The sequence below is a fragment of the Strix aluco genome, chromosome 1, assembly GCF_031877795.1.
Source record: "Strix aluco isolate bStrAlu1 chromosome 1, bStrAlu1.hap1, whole genome shotgun sequence".
NCBI classification, from domain to species: domain Eukaryota; kingdom Metazoa; phylum Chordata; class Aves; order Strigiformes; family Strigidae; genus Strix; species Strix aluco.
The window spans coordinates 136,699,241-136,718,170 of NC_133931.1; the positions used below are offsets into that span (position 1 = coordinate 136,699,241).

General features: G+C 36.4%; 1 protein-coding gene across 1 annotated transcript in view; it reads left to right on the forward strand.

Annotated features, from left to right (window-relative positions):
* AHR (aryl hydrocarbon receptor) overlaps positions 1-18,729 on the forward strand; it is a 68,403-nt gene extending 49,674 nt beyond the window's left edge. The window contains exons 6-11 of the mRNA XM_074836795.1: positions 5,307-5,437; positions 6,311-6,513; positions 8,162-8,271; positions 9,757-9,898; positions 10,695-11,964; positions 15,906-18,729. Of these exons, the coding sequence (XP_074692896.1) occupies positions 5,307-5,437; positions 6,311-6,513; positions 8,162-8,271; positions 9,757-9,898; positions 10,695-11,964; positions 15,906-16,061 (2,012 nt within the window). The 3' untranslated portion in view covers positions 16,062-18,729. The remainder of the gene's footprint in view (positions 1-5,306; positions 5,438-6,310; positions 6,514-8,161; positions 8,272-9,756; positions 9,899-10,694; positions 11,965-15,905) is intronic.
* Positions 18,730-18,930: the final 201 nt, after the last annotated feature.

Below are 18,930 nucleotides of genomic sequence, written 5' to 3' on the forward strand. Positions count from 1 at the left end.
CTTTAAGCACTGCTATTCATAGCACATCACCATTAAAATACTAATTATGCTTTAAATTGGAAGACTTCAATTTGGAGCATAAATGACTGTCTTGCATGTCTGATCAGTAGTCCTGTGGTAAATAGCAAAGTAGGTAATCCTGCATGTTTGTGTTGCACAGAGGACAGTCAGAAGTGGACAATTTCTTTTGGTGATGTAAGAAGGAAGTTTTATTTTTCTGCGTTCACCCTCAATTATACTGTTCACCTTTAATCACTGTTTGAATGAGAAAGTGATTTCTCAGAAGTAACGATCCCTCTTTTACATCTGCTACTCCTGGTTACAAATCATAACACCAAATTTATTAGCTTAGGAAGACCAGCAGACAATTGGGTATGACAGATTCCTTAAGCTCTTCAGGATGGTAGATCCATTCCATGATTAAGAATGTGTTAGTTATGGTGTTAATATATGGAATAGTGCATTCCTGGTCATGGAGGAGTTTTACGCTTCCACATTTGTCACTGTTGTATGCAGACTGCCACATAGACCAGTACCTCTCTTGGGAATAAAAGGGGAAGAGGAAACAAAGATGAAACAGATGATCCTTTAAGACCAAATAGTATGCTTGTTAGAGCATCAGATTGTCACGTGTTACTGAGTGATGCTTAAGTGATCTGCTATATTGAGAAACAACTAAGGAGAAATGCATTGCTTATGTGTCCGTGCGGATAGTTACATGTATATGGGAGGCATATGCCTGCCTCATAATGACAACAAAACTGTTGAGGCAACTGTAATGCTCTATTTTGCACAACAGTTGTTTAATTACTTAGGTAAAGCTCTCTGTTACTATAAATTACTTGATTATATATTTTTTTTTAATCCAGTAAAGGTCCATGTTATTTTTTAATAAATCTACCATTCATGAAGAAACTTGATTTAAAACTCTAACAATTTCATATTTAATATTTTAGACTACAGAAATGCCATGATTTGATAGAGAAATAAAAACCAGCAAATGTTGTTGTTTGTTTCATGGCTCAGTGTATTTCAGTTTTTCATTTAGTGGTGAACTTTGTTGTATCATCTATGGGTCAGTCTACACAGTCTGGTTGAAAACATGCTACACAACTAGTTAATATTACAGTTTGGTATAGCAAACAGCTGCTGGCACTCAGTAACCAGGTTTTTATGTGAGGGCTTACTGTTGGCTTTAGAGTAAAGTGGTGTTCTATAACGCTTAAGCAAGTGCATACAAATTTACGAAAGGTTGTGTTTGAAAAGTATGATTCCAGGTTGACTTGGCATCGGATGTGACTGAATGACAGGAAGTGCTGAGCACGATTACAAACAACTGTTTGTTTTGTACCTTATGTTCCTAGCTTACTAGAAGCTGCTAATTATTTTTTTGGGCCTCAACTCACGGAAAATATTTGGATGTTGAGGATTTTTTAAACTGAGTTAAGATTTATAACAAAGGATAATTCTATGATCATAAGAATCCCTTACATTTTTGCTAATTTAATCAATTTCCTTTTTAATAGATCCAACTAGCATTATACAGATATTTATAGACATATTATAAATGTGCTCAGGCTTAAGCACAGATTCCAGCCCGAGTCGGGGAACTAATTCTGCTTCAGTTAGCCTGGGCTGGTTATTTCTCACTCAATACTATGGTATGTCCCTAGACCACTGGTTTCCTCAGCTGTTACTGTGCTTCCCAGTCCTGGAGAAGTTTGCAAAATTCTGATTTTTCAGTCCAAATATCTGCTTTGGGGCCTTAAGTCTGGATTATCTTTTAAAGTTCACTTGCTATGCAACCATGTATGGTCTTGGTCTTGAGCTTAAAGAGAAAGAAAAGGACTTAATGCACAGCATGTTCTGCACATCGCTTCATGGTGTTGATGAGATCCAGTGTGAGCTTCATGAGGGATACGGCTTCTAATCCCTATAGTGTTAACTGGTAGTTTTGTTCCAGGGGTTGCAGACGCTCTGTAAGACTCTTTGCCTTCTTACAGTGAGTCACTTCTCCATGATCCTGGCACTAAAACCTCTCTGCCTCCTGTCTGCCTGGGAAAGTGCAGCAGTATTCCTTTCACAAACATAGGAGGCTCTGGCTCGAAGCCCATTTTCTCCTGTTTTTAGTTTTGTTGTTCCTCCTCTCATGAGCTACAGACTGTTGCTTCTTCCACCAAAGCCTTGTTCACTATTGGGACCTGCCTGTTTCACTAGGGAAGTTGACAGACACTTGAGAGAACCCAGATAAGATTCAAATTCCAGCTCTGTATTTACCAGAAGAATAACACTGTGTTGTTCCTGTGGCAGAAGTGCTGAAGGGCATGCCTACCAGTGCCAAGGATGCCAGCAGAAAGCCTTGTACTGCTTATTAGATGCTAGAGCTACACTTGGTAGGCACTCGTCAGCCAGATTTATCTGAGTTGGAGGACTTAATCAGAGCTCTTCAAGGAGCCTGCTACTGATGATTAAGTCATAGAATCAGAGAATACCAGGTTGGAAAGGATCTCAAGGATCATCTGGTCCAATCTTTCTTGGCAAAAGCATGGGCTAGACAAGATGGCCCAGCACCCTGTCCAGGCAAATCTTAAGTGTATCCAATGTTGGGGAATCCACTGGTTCCCTGGGGAGATTATTCCAATGGCTGTTCTCATTGTGAACAATTTTCCTTCTGTGTCCAATTGGAATCTTCCCAGGAGTAACTTGTACCTGTTACCCCTCGTCTTTTCCATGTGACTCCATGTAAAAAGGGAGTCTCTGTCTTCTTTGTAGCCACCCTTTTAATACTGGAACATGGTGATAAGGTCTTCCCTAAGCCTTCTCTTCTCAAGGGTGAACAAACCCAGTTCTCAGTGGTTTCTCGTATGGCAGGCTTCCCAGTCCCTTGATCATCTTCGTGGCCGTCCTCTGGACCCTCTCCAGCCTGTCCATGTCTTTTTTTGTATAGCAGGGAGCAAAGCTACATCCCCTTCGAGAAGTTGCCCATAGTGTCATTAATCTCCATGAAAGAATTGACTGAACTAACACACACAGGGCCTTTATGGCACCCTAAATTGCTCAGTGCTCTCAGTATACTCCTGCCTGGCCAGCAGCTCTTCCACTCAGCTCTTCTGGCAGTAGCCAGCTGTTGATACCAATATTCTTCCAGCCTTACTAGCTTTCTCAGTAGTAGCTGGTCTTGCAAGAATAAAGTTGTGGCTATAGACCAGGAACACAAAAATTGGGATTGCTTGGGGATGGTGGGGGGAGCGGTGGGGGAAGTACTAGTGACTTCCTTGGTGCTGATACTTGTGAAACGCAAATGTTGATGTATGCAGTGTATCAACCATTTTGAATTATGTATATGCAGGGATTCTCGAGGATGTAAAAATTATGATTTTCGAAAAATGAATTGGGATTTGCAAGCCGTTTCTTTGATGCCCTTTCTTCATAATCATTGCTTCTTCAGAGAGCATCTAACCTGTTTCAACACCTCTTGGAGAAGCACTGCCTCGGAAGTGTTGAAAATTCTCACCAGCAATTAAAAAAAGTAAAATCTGCAGCAGTAGGAAGTAAGGAAGTAAGATTGCTTTTGACTGTTGAGAACCATCCATATGACAAGTGTGGGAATTTGTTATTTTCTAATATCAAAGTTAGGAGGTAACTATCTTGGACTACAAGTATCTGAGTTCCTGTATGTGTGGGATCAGCTCATAATGGTGGCTTTGGCGGATACACTGTTCTGCAGATGGCTGTAATTTCAGATTATCCTTTTTCATACACACTATCAGCTAGAGCCCTCTTTCTTTTTCTCCATACCTTGAAGTTTGTTCAGAAAAAATTGATCTTGCATAGCAGTTCTTTTAAGAAAAAAAAGAAGAAAAGAGATATCCCCTGATTTTATCTGAAAAACTGGATAACTCTGGATTCTTGTTGGATTTATATGACCTTAGGTTGCAAGGCCTCTTGGTGAGCCATCAGCAATCTCATGTGACTCCAGTCCCTTGAATTCATAGGGGATTAAATTGAACTGGCTTTTGGTCATGATTTGTTTGCCTTTGTGATTGATTTGCCACTGTACAAACCACCTAGACTATCTGTAAGTTTCTCCAGCTGTCCAAGAGACAAAATTATGTTTCAGAGAACATAATGTGGAGTGTGAATAAGTGACATGCTCTCCCTGACTTTATCTCCAGGTCCGGAAGATCAGTATGGGTTCTTTCTTAAAATCTGTATTCTCCTTTGTATATGGCAACCAGTTCTCTCGGAGTATATGGACTATTTTTTAAATTACAGAGTATTTAGCCTCTAAAATAGCATTTTACACTTTTTTCTTAATTTTCTGCATGTATGAATTCCTAGGGAATGACTAGTTTGTGGTTTTTTAGATGTATTACAAACAAGATCACTTTACTAAATTTGCTGTGAGTAGACCTGCTCTGGTATCTCTGTATGTAGTCTCACACAGAACATATGTATTCTATCAGAAGTTTATTGATTTACCTTCTGTTTTTACTTTATATTCCAAATGTTTAAGTCTGTTTTCTAAATGCCACTTAGCAGCAAATGCTTGTCCTGAAGTGGCAGAAGAATATCGGGTTGTTATGCTAGTTATCAGTCATGGTTTTGAGTCTTTTTTTTTTAACCAACCAACCAAAACCCACAAAACACAAATATTCCAGGTTCCTCTGGAGATGAAACTGTGCTGTTTTCCTGATCAGCACAGCCCAGAAATATTTTCACTGTTTAGTAGTGGGTTTTTTGCATCCTTTAGAGAAAGTACTCACATTGATTTATTGTGGTGGTTCCCTAAAGATGCTTCTTTTTATTTATTGCTACAGCTTTCACCTGGCTGTCTGGAAAGTGACAGTTTCACAGTTTGATACCATCTACTGAGCTTTTGAATACTCCGTTCCTATAGTCACTATGCCTTTTGCAGATCCTGCCATTGCAGAAATGTGGGTGTGCTCTTTGCTAAGAACTCTGCTCTCTGCAACTGATTCAGAATCTAGATTGCTGACAAACATAATGAATAAATTAAGAACTAAACAAACAAGAACCCGAAACAAAACACCAAAAAACACCACTTAAAAAAAATTGCATGCAGTTTTGCAATACCGTAACCTGTAAAACCATCCCATCAGAAGAACTGATACTTAACCTAGTGTTATAATCAGTATAGGTTCTGAGGACGTTTCCAGTTTACATTGTTCTTGCTCAGGTCATGACCTAAAGCTTTGTTTATGAGACGGAAGAGGATTTGTTATAGATAGCCTTCACTAGGTGTTCTTCTAAAAATAATCCTTATAAATAATCCTTTCCTGTAGGAGATAATGGCTTTTCACAGCCAGCAACCTATTATAACCCAGACCAACTTCCTCCAGAGAATTCTTCCTTTATGGAAAGGAATTTCATCTGCAGGTTACGATGCCTCCTGGATAATTCATCTGGGTTCCTGGTGAGTATGGAGTTATGTAAAAACTTCCACACATGCTTGCAAGTTGGAAATCTGCATTGTCCTTACAAAATATACAGCAACTTACTTTATTTAAGTCTTCATAGATATCTGAGCTGCATGAACTGGTATGTTTCAGACAGTGACGCTGAGTGTGTCCCCTTCAACATGTTGTTACAGCCAGGTGCTAGTTCTCTCATTTCTCATGGCTCAGATTCCTCAGTGGAATATGAATAAGCATCTGCTTTTGTAAAGTACTGTGTGATTTGCAGATAAAAAAGCATTACAGAGATTATTTTCTGTTGGGTATCTTGTGATAAGTCTTAATAACTAACAGAACCATAGCTTTCCCTTACTTGGGAAAGTCTGTCCTTGGTTTTTTAAATACATTTGTTTGTTAATGCTGTAGATTTTAAGAGAAATTTGCATTTGAAGTTTATCACCTTCAAAGTGACCTCTTACAAGTAGAATTGTTTATATAGGGTTTTGCAATTGTACACATTTGCATATTTTATACAAATGACTGACAGAAATGCAAGAGAAATAATATTAATTGGATGTATGTGTAATGCCATATTCATTAGAATATTAGAAGATCCAGCTGGAATTTGCTGTTACATATTTGGGGTGTTTTTTACAAAACAACCTTCCCATTAGTTGTTCTTCCAGTGAGTTTATTAGTAGATCTCAAAGTGATATACTCAGGAATATAACAACAGTATTCTGTACTTGTTAGTTAACTTCTGTGTATGCCATGCTACAAAACTTGAATCTGATGGATCTTAAAAAAATAAATATATGTTTTACATCATAAAAGAAATATCTTACCCCTAAATATCTCTAATGTATAACAATTACTTTTTTCTTCATCCTAAGGCTATGAATTTTCAAGGACGATTGAAGTTTCTCCATGGACAAAACAAGAAAGGGAAGGATGGTGCTACTTTGTCTCCTCAGCTTGCTTTGTTTGCAGTAGCTACTCCCCTGCAACCACCATCTATCCTTGAAATCCGAACCAAAAACTTCATCTTCAGAACTAAACACAAACTGGATTTCACACCTACTGGATGTGATGCAAAGTAGGTGTAAATTATTCTTCATAATACTCTAACAATTTGCTGATGAGATATGTTTCAAGTATTTATTTCAAATATAAAGCTGGCTACTGTTTCAGTCAACACTGATGATTGTTTAGGAACTGTTAGGATTTTTCTCTTCAGCCCTGCTAGTAAGTAAAGAGAAATGGAATTGTCATAGTGTACTTCCTTGAAAGGGCATATTGCTTGCTGACTCATTAAAAAACCAGAAGAACCCGCCCAAAACCGCCAAAAACCGAAACAACCTGAAAGACACAATGCTAATGACTAAGGGGAGAACAAAAGCTTGATGTTTAAATCTGGTTGAAATTTGGTTTTAGAAGTGATAGAACAAGTGTTTCATTTTGTTCTACATGCATGTTTTCTCCTTCAGTTAAAATAGATGTAAAGTACAATGGAAATGTTATTTACTTCAAAATAAGCAAATTAAGTCCTTTTTTCATACTATGCCTTTTACCATTTCCAAACCATTCTTTCCTCTATATAAAAACTGGAAACACTATTGCATTACTAGATCAACATAACGTAACTATGCATCAACATGGCAAGAAGCCTGTTAAGATGCTTCTTTATCAAAACAAAAGCCTCTGGCCTCCTTCCTTCCTTTTCCCTTCCTTCCTATTTTTGACTGATAATGCTCTCTGCTTTCAGACTCATTTTCAGTGGAATCTCTCATGTGGATTTCCATGTCTACTTATAGGATAATGTAGAGTCAAGTTAGTATTCTGTCTGTTGCTAAACCAAAATGTTTTTCTTGGATTTTATAAACTGATACTAGTAAAAGTTAACAAAATGTTAACACAGGCTTTTCTTTCGTCTGATTTTTTTTTTCATTATACTTCACTTGAAACCTTCAATTTTTGTCATGTGTTTACATTTTTGTCATGTTTTACACTTTTGCATATATTGTTCCCCATCCCTACTTTTTTGTTTTTCTATCTTTGGATCTTCATTTCTTTGTTTCAAATCCTGTTTCAGTCTCTTCTTCACTATTTCATTCGATCGTGCATTTCATAGCGCTCACACAAATGCGGTTAAGTTCTTCATCTCCCTGACCTCTAGTAAAATACTCTAATTTTAGCTACCAGTGTCAAACATGACTCTATTGCCAGTACTCTTCTGAGGCGTATCTTAGAAAGCTTAAATGCAAACACAGGGGTCCCAAACCAGTCGACAGCGAAAGGGATGTAGTTCTGAGATATGTCCTGTTTTGAGTTTTAAGCTACTAAAAATACTAATTTAGGCAAGAAGCTTTAGATAACTGAAGTTAATTCTACATGCAAGCACCTATAGGTAAATGCTATGAAACAGGGCTAAGCAAACAGTGTCTTTAATTGCAACAAATTGGAACTACCTGATATGAGTATATTCAAAAGTATGGAAATAAGAGTCTAGCTGAACTGTAGACACATTATTTTTTTAATGATCTAGTAATTTTGCTAAGAATGTTATGATTTGTTAATTGTATTTTTTTTATTAGAACTGTCATGATTCCGCATACAATTGATGTTGCAACAAAATGGAGTTAGCATTTGCGTCTGAAATGTTCCAGCCGTAATTAGTTTGCTTGGCATTCATTCTGTGAGTTGGTTCATCAGCAGTGTTGCAATTTTTTGTTTTTACCTTCCAGAGGAAAGATTGTCCTGGGATACACTGAAGCAGAACTGTGTATGAGAGGAACAGGATACCAGTTTGTTCATGCAGCTGATATGCTTTATTGTGCTGAAAACCATGTCCGAAGTAAGCTTCATTCCCTGAGAAAGGGTGAAAAATCAAAGCATGGATTACATTCATACTGAAAAATTACTATGAAGTACCATTTTTTTTTAAAAAAACAAAACAAAAACAAAAAAGAACACTATTAATGTGATCTTTTCCTCCCTATAAAAAGTTAGGAAGGATGAAGAAATATTTAATATTCCTATCTAGACCCTTTTAGGTTATATATTCCTGTTTCTGTCACATCTTGCTCATCTCACTTCCTTCTCTGCTCAACCCAACTTCTGCTATTTCAACAACTTCCTTTGGGCGAAGGGACTATTTCAAAGATAGCTTTCCTGTTAAGAAGTTAAATAAAGCATTTTCTTTTGATATCAATGTAAGATTTTTGACAGAAATTAATCTCTGATTTAGCATGCTAGTGTCCTATAGATTTCTAGTTTTGATTCTTGGCAGCTTGATTTGGTTTAGGTAACAACTTAAGGAAGGAAGTATATTTTAAGCTAAGAAAATAACCATCAGCTTTCTGATATGTAACTATTTAGTGGACAACTTCTGTCTCTGTTAGCTGTAACATGTTTGTCTTTGGAAGTTACAGAAACATTTTCAGGATATTTTTGTGCTTCTCATTTTCTACTGACTTCTCATGAAAAATTTTTTCCCTTTATCCCCTGATATATAATTGAATAATCCCTCTCAGTAGGTTAGTTCTCAACCTGTATTAAGCAGGTTTTCTGTTTCGGGTATAGTTGTCACTGTTGCCTGTCAGTGGGTTGATTTGTTTGGTAGGGTATAAGAAAAGAAATATTTCCAGAACAGAACGTTTGAAATTTTGTTTGAAACTTTGTCTTAAAACTGGTTTTGCTCCATTTCTGATGCTGAGATAAAAAAGAGGTCTTGTAGCAAAGATTATTTTTGGTTAGGATTCTTAAACTTTCCTAATATTTTTTAAATTTAATTTTTCTGTCTAGCAATGCAGTGTTTTCAGCAATGTACAACCAAAATGTAGTGTTTATCAAGCATTGCTTAGTGAAGTGATAGTGGGAGTGAAAAATAATGGATTTTGAAGTACCTCTGCATTAACCAGTCAAAATCTGAAAGAATTGGATTCAGAGCTACTGTGTTTTCTAATTCCTTAAGTCATAGTCACTTTTTGGATGTAAATGAAACTTAGGCTTTTGTCATTTATACGTTCTAGTACTTATTAGTTTCTGTTATTGCAGAAATAATGGATGAAGCTCCATATAGGATGTTGCCAATCTGTAGTGGATATCTTACAACTGCTTGCAGTTTTGGGTTTTATTTTACCAGTAAATTAAAGTAGACATCTTAAAGTGAATGATCATCCTGTTTCACCAGGAATACATTAGTACCACACAGAAATGGGTGATTAAGGACATGAGATTTGTAAAATTGCTCTGCAAATGGGATTACTTTCATGACATGCCAGATTTTCCTATTTTTGTTCACTGGACAGTAAACAGTATGCTTACTTTTTAACTCTAGTGATGAAGACGGGTGAGAGTGGAATGACTGTATTTAGGCTTCTAACCAAAGAAAATCGATGGGCCTGGGTACAGGCAAATGCACGTCTTGTCTACAAAAACGGAAGACCAGATTACATCATTGCCACACAAAGACCTCTTACGTAAGTCATCACATGAAGCAGTGTACTTCAAAAACTGAAAACTTTTGAGCTTGTTTATATTGAGGAAGGAATTCTTTATTTTTAAATAAACCCCCTTTAAATCCTGAACTCCATAAAGAAAACCTCTTTAAATTTGGTAACAAACATTGAAAAGAATCCTGGTATTTCAGTACTTATGTGGCATAGTCCTTTACATGTAAAACTTTAGACATTTTGATTTCATGTAAAGGATAAGAGCAGTGGTGCAAGCATCAAGTTACTCCAACCTATTTTTAATTCAGTATCCCCATTAGCAAAGCTTAAGAAATCCAACTGGAGTTTTGTAGAAGAAACAACAGATAACAAAGAAATAAAGTCCTTTATGGTGCTGAACTAAATTTTACCTAGTTCAGCATTATTATGCGTGTTAAATAATTTTTGCTGTGAAGTCTGTAAAATGGAGAAAAGAGATACTTCAGTATAGAAGTATTCATTTGCTTGCTATGCCAAGAAAAATATAATGCATGGAACAAAGCCCACTTATTTTTATTTCAACTCATAATGCATAGAAAATGGTGTATGCGATTTAGATTTAATTACAAATGTAATATGCAAAGGTGGTATTACAGTCATAAGCTCCTTATTTCATAATCTGCCTCTTGGTTTAACTCAGCCAAATTGAGCTGGAGTAGCTAGGAATTTGAAACATGACCACAAATAGAACAGTTTGGGTTTTTTTATAGTCATTCCAGGGGACAAAAAGATTACAGTAACTGTTCAGTACTGCAGTATTATGCTATATATGATTTATTTTCAGAGATGAAGAAGGGGCAGAACATCTACGGAAGCGTAACATGAAGCTGCCCTTCATGTTTGCCACTGGTGAGGCTGTGTTATATGAGGTATCTTTCCCTATGTCGGGCCTAATGGATCCCTCTCAGCTGAAGAATAAAAGCACGACAGGAAAAGGAGCCAAAGCAACGCTACACAATGATTCTGTGGATCCAAACTCCCTGCTAGGTGCCATGTTAAGGCAAGATGAGTCTGTGTATCTCTGCCCTCCAGCATCACATAAACTTTCCTTTGAGCGGAACTTCTTTGCAGACAGCAGGGATGAACTGGGCGGTGTTGTTAGCAGCGGCTGGACGGATAATCTCCTACCTGCTGGAAATGACAACATTCTCAAACGGGAACTAATGGAGTGTTCCCAGGACAGTACTGTTCCACTTCCTGAAGACAGTGCAGCACTCTTTCAAGATAACAAAACCAGTGATTTGTACAGCATCATGAAAAATCTGGGTATTGACTTTGAAGACCTAAAGTGTATTCAGCAGGATGAGGAGTTTTTTAAAACTGAATTATCTGGCGTGGATGATATTGGGGACATCGACATAACTGATGAAATCCTGACTTATGTTCAGGATTCCTTAAATAAGTCTGACTTCTTATATTCAGGCTGTAACCAGCAACAACCCCTGGTCCAGAATGAAGGTTGCTTGGTACAGCAAGAGTTAGATCCACATCAACTTCATCAGCACCAGAAACAGCTCATGGAGCAGCAGCAGCAACAGCAGCAGCAGCAGCTCTGTCAAAAGATGAAACATATGCAAGTCAATGGGATGTTCACAAATTGGAGCTCTGACACCAGCATGCCTCTTAGCTGCTCGCAGCAGCAGCCCCAGCAATATGTATTCCCTGGCATGCATGCCACTACATCCGAGTTATCTTACAAATCAGAAGTAAACACTTCCCCTTATGCGTGTAGGCAAGAGTTTATACCTTACAAGCAACCCCCAGCAACGATGCCACAGCTTTCTAATTTTGCTCAAATGGATTTCCCTGTAGCAGATTTTGACAGATTGACCTATTCTGATTCTTCCAACTTGGAGGATTTTCTCAGTTGTTTGCAGCAAGCCCCTGAAAATCATGAGTGTGGGATAAACTCCGAGTCGGTTATGCTGACTCCTCAAACATGCTATGCAGGTGCTGTTTCTATGTACCAGTGCACACAAGAAGCACAGCCCAGCTGCATGGATCAAATGCCGTATGATCCTATGATGGCAAGTCAACAAACTCTGTTGAACAAGGTAAGATAAACAGCATTGCTGTATTGCTTGCATTTTGAATCATGTTTTTACTGGTTTGGGTGGCTACTGAGATGCAGAGTTTGTCATAATTGAATCACTGAGTTTGAAACTGATGGGTTAGCAGTGTGTAAATGTCCTTGATTTATTTGTTCATTAGATTGAAGAGGGTTGCGTTTGGTCAAGTTTTTATAGACTGGTTGCTCTCTGGCAGTATTAAAGCAAGAGTGAGTGAACTAGTCTGTTGTACCTACCAGTAATTTTCCCAGTAGGAGCAAAGGAAAAACAGATTGGTCAAAAGCTTGGTATTTGCTTATACCTTTTTTAGAGGAGTGGAATGATGTCAGTAATATTGTCTCACACATTCATTTTTATGAAATATGTTGTAAGGATCCAGAAAAATATCTTGTTTTTAAAATGTTACTGTTCTCTAGCTACTCAGATTCTTCGATGATTTTGGAATTTCTTAAATTATCAGATTATATCACATAAATAGCATGAAATATTAAGAACTATTGCATTTCTACACACAATGATACTGCAGAAATATTTTAATATATTGTCATAAGTGAAAGTCATCTCATTCTGCAAGCTGCTGTCTAAATTGTCTACTGAAGACAAAAGAGCAGGAAAAAATTATATCCACAGTAGGTAAGTTGGACCTTTTTGACATTGTGCTAATTAGAATGCACAATAAAAGCCGTAGAAGAAAGGAGCCCGACCATAGCACAGACTACAGTTTTAAGCATAGTTCTTCACAGGTAAAATTAACTTACAAATAAAAAAATTCAATTACTAAGGCAGTTCCTGATGCTGAATAACCTTTGTTGAAGTACTTTAAATTGTACTATTTTATTTCTGATAATGCTGCTCAAGTACAGCCTCAATTCTTTTTTATTACCTCAGCGAGTTAATGTTCTAAAGTACTGATCCTACAAATGCTTATGCACATGCATAAGTATTTACAGAATTAAAGTATTAATTGGCATTTAACCTACACAAGACAGAGGTGAGGAATGCAAGTAGAACATAACCAGTTTTTTGGTATGTTTAATATAAGTGCAATACCTATCCTTTTAAAACTGCTTCACTAGTGGAAAAAATATAGTTGCTGAATCACAGAAATTTAGCTAAAATGTAGGACAGTTCAGCAAGACAAATAGCTTCTGCCCGATTGCCCAAGGGCTGAAATAGCATGAAGTGACTTTGGCAAACTGCAGTGCGCAAGCTTGAACAGTGCTTGGCTGTATGTTCCCTGGCTGTAGTCAGTGTTATTAGTCCTTCATAGTGCTTGATAGTAGGGTTGCAGAGCAGTTTGAGAGTCATCCAAGTCTGTTATTGGTATAGAATGATATAGAATTGTTATTTTCACAAAAGCTATACTGGTTTTGTGCATTAGTTTTGAACAGCCAGTGTAGAAGCAATTCCATTTCTTTCTTTTTAATGGTTGGTTTCAAATGCATTTCTTTTGTAGGTTATTTTCTTGTTATGCTGCCTTAATTTTTGTTATGCCCCCTTTTTGTTGTTTTTTTGCTTATTTTTTCTTCTCATCTATCTGTAAAACGTTTAATGACTAAGACGACATCTCTGAATGCAATAAATGAATACATCTATTACTTCATACTTACTAGAATGCTGTGCTGCAGTAATAATATCGCATTTAGCTAGTTTGTCATAAAAAATTGAACAAAGGCCGCTTTGTGAAAAGTTATCCTTACTTAAGTTGTTCAGAGGCAAATTCAGCCCCTCTTGCTATGGTATACCTGTGCTGTGTGGATCTGGATAGCATTGCATAAGCAGAAACCTAGTGCAGAACTGATACTACCCTTCTGCATGTTAACTCCTGTTTACCTCTGAAGAGAACTGCTGAACATTTGTCCAAATGAGCTTAAAAGAGGAACGTGCTTCTCGATGAGATAAGGAAGGATTATTCACCCAACTCCTTTTGTTAAAGAGTGATTGTAGATAGCTGATCTCCAAGTCCTTGTGGGTCCAAAACTTCTGTATATCAGCTGGGTGCAGTAGGGGGTGGGAAGAGACTGCTTGTTCCTAAACCAAATAGGATTGACTTTTGCAGCCCATACTGCTATACACTGTTCACATGAAAAAAACCCCAACATCTCTTGTGTTAGACTGTACTCAGTTTTGACCTCTAGTCACATCAGCTAATTAACATTTTTATAGATTGAGGGCAAAGTAAGGCTCTATGTAAACCAAAGTTGTTACATTGAGAAATGTTTTAATGTAGAAACATTTTTTTACCTAGAAATGTCATTGCTCCAGAGAAAGATAACTCTATATTTATATATGCTTATATTACAGAGATTGTATTTAGTCTTGTATCAGAGGAACTAAGAACTTTAAAGTATGAGGACCTGTGGGAACTAGTAAGTCAGAAGGATAGCTGCTGCACCTGGAGGAATCTTGTAAAATATCACCTATGCCAAACTCATGATGGCAAATAATACATATTTCTTTATTGTAAATGGGGAGAATGTATCACTGCTTATGATAATAAACTTAAGGTTTGATTTTTTTGCTAATTGGTAACTTTAGTAAGGATGTGACTAAGCAGATAGGATACTGCTGTCTGAGCTTATGTTCACACAGCCAAAGTAGGGCAGTCTTTGTGGCTGGATTTAGCACACTGACATCCCTAGCAGCGGCTGGGGTCTGGAGAGGGGACAGACGTTGCTACCCAAGCCATGATTGCTATACTTTCCTCAACCTTCTAACTCCCATCGATTTCTACATGAAAAGACTAGGGGATTAGAAAGCCAGAAGGGTCTGTTGTGGTCATCTGCCTTGACCTTCTGCCTAACTTGTAATTATGGTAGGGTCATAGCCAATGTAGTCTAAAAACACTTTCAGTGATGGACAGGGCAGAAAGGCCTTTGATAATTTGATAGCTTAAGATCGGTATTCTTTTATTAAGCAGGAAAAACCTTGCTAAGTACTAAATTCTGTGTTGAGAACTTTCTTGGAAATTTTAATGAGTGTGCTTGTCTTGTTAATGAAGAATATAGAAATAATCATCTTCTGTCAGAAGTAATCCTAGTTTATGTTATCGTAGCTGTCTTTAAAAGTATGGCAACTTTGATAAAAAACGTAATTCACCTATCTGTAGTCTTGTTGTTAAAAATTTAGAAGAACTGTGCAGTTAGTCAAATTTCAGTGTTTGTGCACAAGGAAAAAAAAAGAAGTTTCCAAAACCCAGCATGTTTTGACAGATGAATGAATGTGTGTGTAATATATGTTTTTAAGGACAAACCTTGAATGAATGAGTACTTAGGATATAAGTTACTCCTGAAGAGATGATGGAAATGTTTAAAACACTTTGTTGTATTTTCTTTGCATGACTGAGTGAAGTATTTTATAGATAAAGTGACTTTTCTGTAGCATGACAGGAAGCATTACATCAGATGATTAAAATAATCCTATGAACAATTATGTCAAGACTGATGAAAGCCATTCATTGCTCTTACTTGGCATTGTCACTATGAAAACCATTTGTCAAAAAAGCCCACCCTATGGCAGCTCTGTGTGGATTGAATGTAGTATGCTTCGGCTTCTTAATAGGATTGCACGTGCGTTCCTGGAAGAGCTGTAAAGTCTGGTTCCCACTGCAGACATGAAAGTATGTAAATAGGTTGCTTTTAAAATGCAACAGCTGGATGTGGAAATTAAGAGTGCTTAGTCAGACTGTACTTTCTACAAATGGAAACTATATTACACTTTAGATAATAGCCATGTTTCTTTACTTAGCCAGAAGTAGGACTCCCACTGACTTCAACGTGGGTAAGTTTCACTCATGATTCAGACCCTACTTTAATGCAAATTAACTTCTCATCATTCAGCATTAGTGTCTTTAGGAGGATTTTTAAAAACTTATCAGTAAATTGGTTTCCCATACTAACCATTTATATTGTCTTTTTTCCTGCCAGTTCCAAAACAGTTTCAATGGAGGAAATGTAAATGAAACATATCCCTCTCAGTTAGATGTGATCAGTAACGCACAGACTGCCACACATCTTCAGCCTCTTCATCATCCGACAGAACCCAGATCCTTCTCCGATTTGGCATCTAGTGGATTTATGTGATTCAGATCTAGAGCTCCATCTGTGATTTTTGTCTGGGCATCAGGCTGCTCTGAGGAAAAGCTTGATAAGTCTATCTTTGAGTATCGGACTTTAACAGCTAAATTCCATTTTGAGAATATGAGGTTGGTTGCACTATATACTGGTGGATATGTAATCCAAGACCTGGCTTTTTATAGTGACGGGTGGGATTAAAACTTCTGACTAAAAGTATGCATGTGCTGTTTTCCGTCAGATTGACTGTGTCATTGCAGTATGGATTACATATGTACTATAGACTATGTCATGCTATACAACATAAGATAAGGCAAATGGTTTTGTTGTTTAGAAAATAATTGGGCACTTTACAAATAGCATCAATGGCACAAGGAAGATGATTTCACACATGGATTATTTCCAGACTTTATTTTTAAAAAAATATAAAAGCTCTGAATTCATGAGAATCAAAAGCACTTAATTTTAATGCATAGTAAGCTCTTTAATCACTTATTTTATATTTAAATCCTTTTGTTTTAAGTCTCCATTTCTAGCACTTTAATAGAAGGCTTAATACAAGGATATGATATGCAACTTCAGATTTTCTATGAAACAGACCCCTTGCATTCCTCCTTTTCTTGTCAACCTTAAGTGCCTCACAATTTAGCTACCTTGTTTCTGATGGGAGCTTATTTTAGCAAAACTCACTATAAATGTCATCCATATTATGTGAACTTTTATCTAACATCTACAGTGCTACTGGCTGTATATTTTTTTATTTTCTCCCCTAAAAGTAATTTGTTTAGGGAATGACTTAATTCTTTATCTGTGAATTTGTTACACTATTATCAGGAGTGATTAATGTTCTGAATTTAGTTCAGCTAAAGAGTTTTGGTTTATTTTATACTGCTTTTCTGCTTTCTTCAGGTAATACAGGGTATATTAAAAAAGCAGATTTTGCTGAGGGGAAGGAGCCTCAGGTTTAGTTTTAGATTATTAATGCTGAAAAACATGTGCCTTATCTTGTGTTAAAATGCTCATAATATTCTTTAGAAATAATACAAGGCTGCTCTATGCAAATATTTTCATTAAAATTGATATTGAAAAGGATTGCATTTTAAATTCAGGGGAAAGGAGTCTCAATAGCGATTGGTATTGATGTTTACTTTGACTGCAGTTTTCAATGTTCGTAGCGGGGAAAGGGTCAGTTTTGGTTTAAACTTTATCCCTAGCAAATTGCACTGCAAAGTACAGAGAGGTTATTCTCTCTATGTATGTTGATCCATTTGAAAAGCTTTGTGCAAAATGTGAAATTCAGAAAAGAAAAAAGTCATTAGAGAAATTCTCCTTGAAATAGGTTTTATGTTCAGGAAAAAAAATCCACATCCACAAAAACATTCTGGGTTTTTGCTTTGTTTTTATCTGAGAGGATTGTTAGAATTGCAGACACCAACGTTTGGTGCAGAATAATAATCTACATGAAAAATACAGAAATGTGTATATGTTCAAAATATTTCATACTCTTGTGTGTTGTATAGTTCATATATAATAAAATGTCTTTGTAAAATATTTTAAACCAGTAAATTTTAAAGTGTTACATCATTATATGTTAAGAACAATTTTATTACATTTGTTATATATAATATAAAATGGTAATTTAGCCAGTTTAAAACAGGCAAAAGTAAACTGGCTCCCTCCAGAAGGTTGTTAATATTGTTTAATACAAGGACAATCACTTACAATTGTAATCATTTTGTAGCTGAAACATGCTTTCTTTGAAGAAGAGCATATTTTCTTCCATTCTGTGTGATGTGATATGCTAGGCCAAACTTCTAATTCAGTTACAATTTTTCAGATTAGTAAATTCAGCAGTTCTTTTAAGTAAAATTACCATATATGAAAGGGACGTTAAGGAAGCAATTACTGTTCAGGAAAAGCCCATAAAGACATTGTGGGTTGTATTACAAGGTTGCTTTTTTTTTTTAACGTTTCAGATTTTGTTTTCAGCACGAGACATCAGTTACAGATTTAATATAATTTGAATTAATTTGTGATTCTGTCATTTTTTTAATTGAAGGTCTTGTTTTAAGCCAATATCTGAAACGTCTTCCATATCTAGCTAGTTTATCATGTTTGCATTTGAACTTGCAAATTAGAAAAATGCTGTAAAACCAGAAGGTTCAAAGGGATGATGTATGTTTTACATCTTACAAACCAGTATATATCCTGTTTATTAATTTAGTTAAACCAAATACATGTTGTCCTATCACTAAGTGCCAAGGATGCAGTACTGCAACTGTGCTGCCCTACTTACTGTAAACAAATTAGTTGTTTATATGCATATCAGCGTATTTTGTGCGTTATCTTATGCGTACAACATTGACTGTATTAGTGCACTCTTGATCTGCACCAAACTGTACCTACAGTGCACAGATGTTTCTGAATTGGATCTCTATTAGCCCTTCAGGTCTGTTATAAGTAACATTTGTAACCCAGTGTTAGTCAGTATTACTATCCATTTTTGTACAAGTTTTCTTAGCTTGTTTTTTTCCAGTTCTTACCTCTCCTTTGCTATGCCTGCACATACCATGCAATACACCTCTTGCGTTAAGGTATGGTTTTGTAGCGCTCTTGCTCATCTCCAGTAAAGTTTGTAAGACATAATATATGGTAATAAAATAATCACTTGAATGTAGCTGAAATGTATGTTGTTTTACTGCAAAAATGTTTGATTTCAGCAGTACACAAAAAAATACATTATCATACCGTTACTAATAGCTTTTGAGAGCTCATCATCTAATAGTTTACAAAACTATTGTTATTTACATCACTGTAGACTTTGCACTTCTCTGAATATTAGATGCAAATACAATGTATATAATTTAGTGGTGAACAA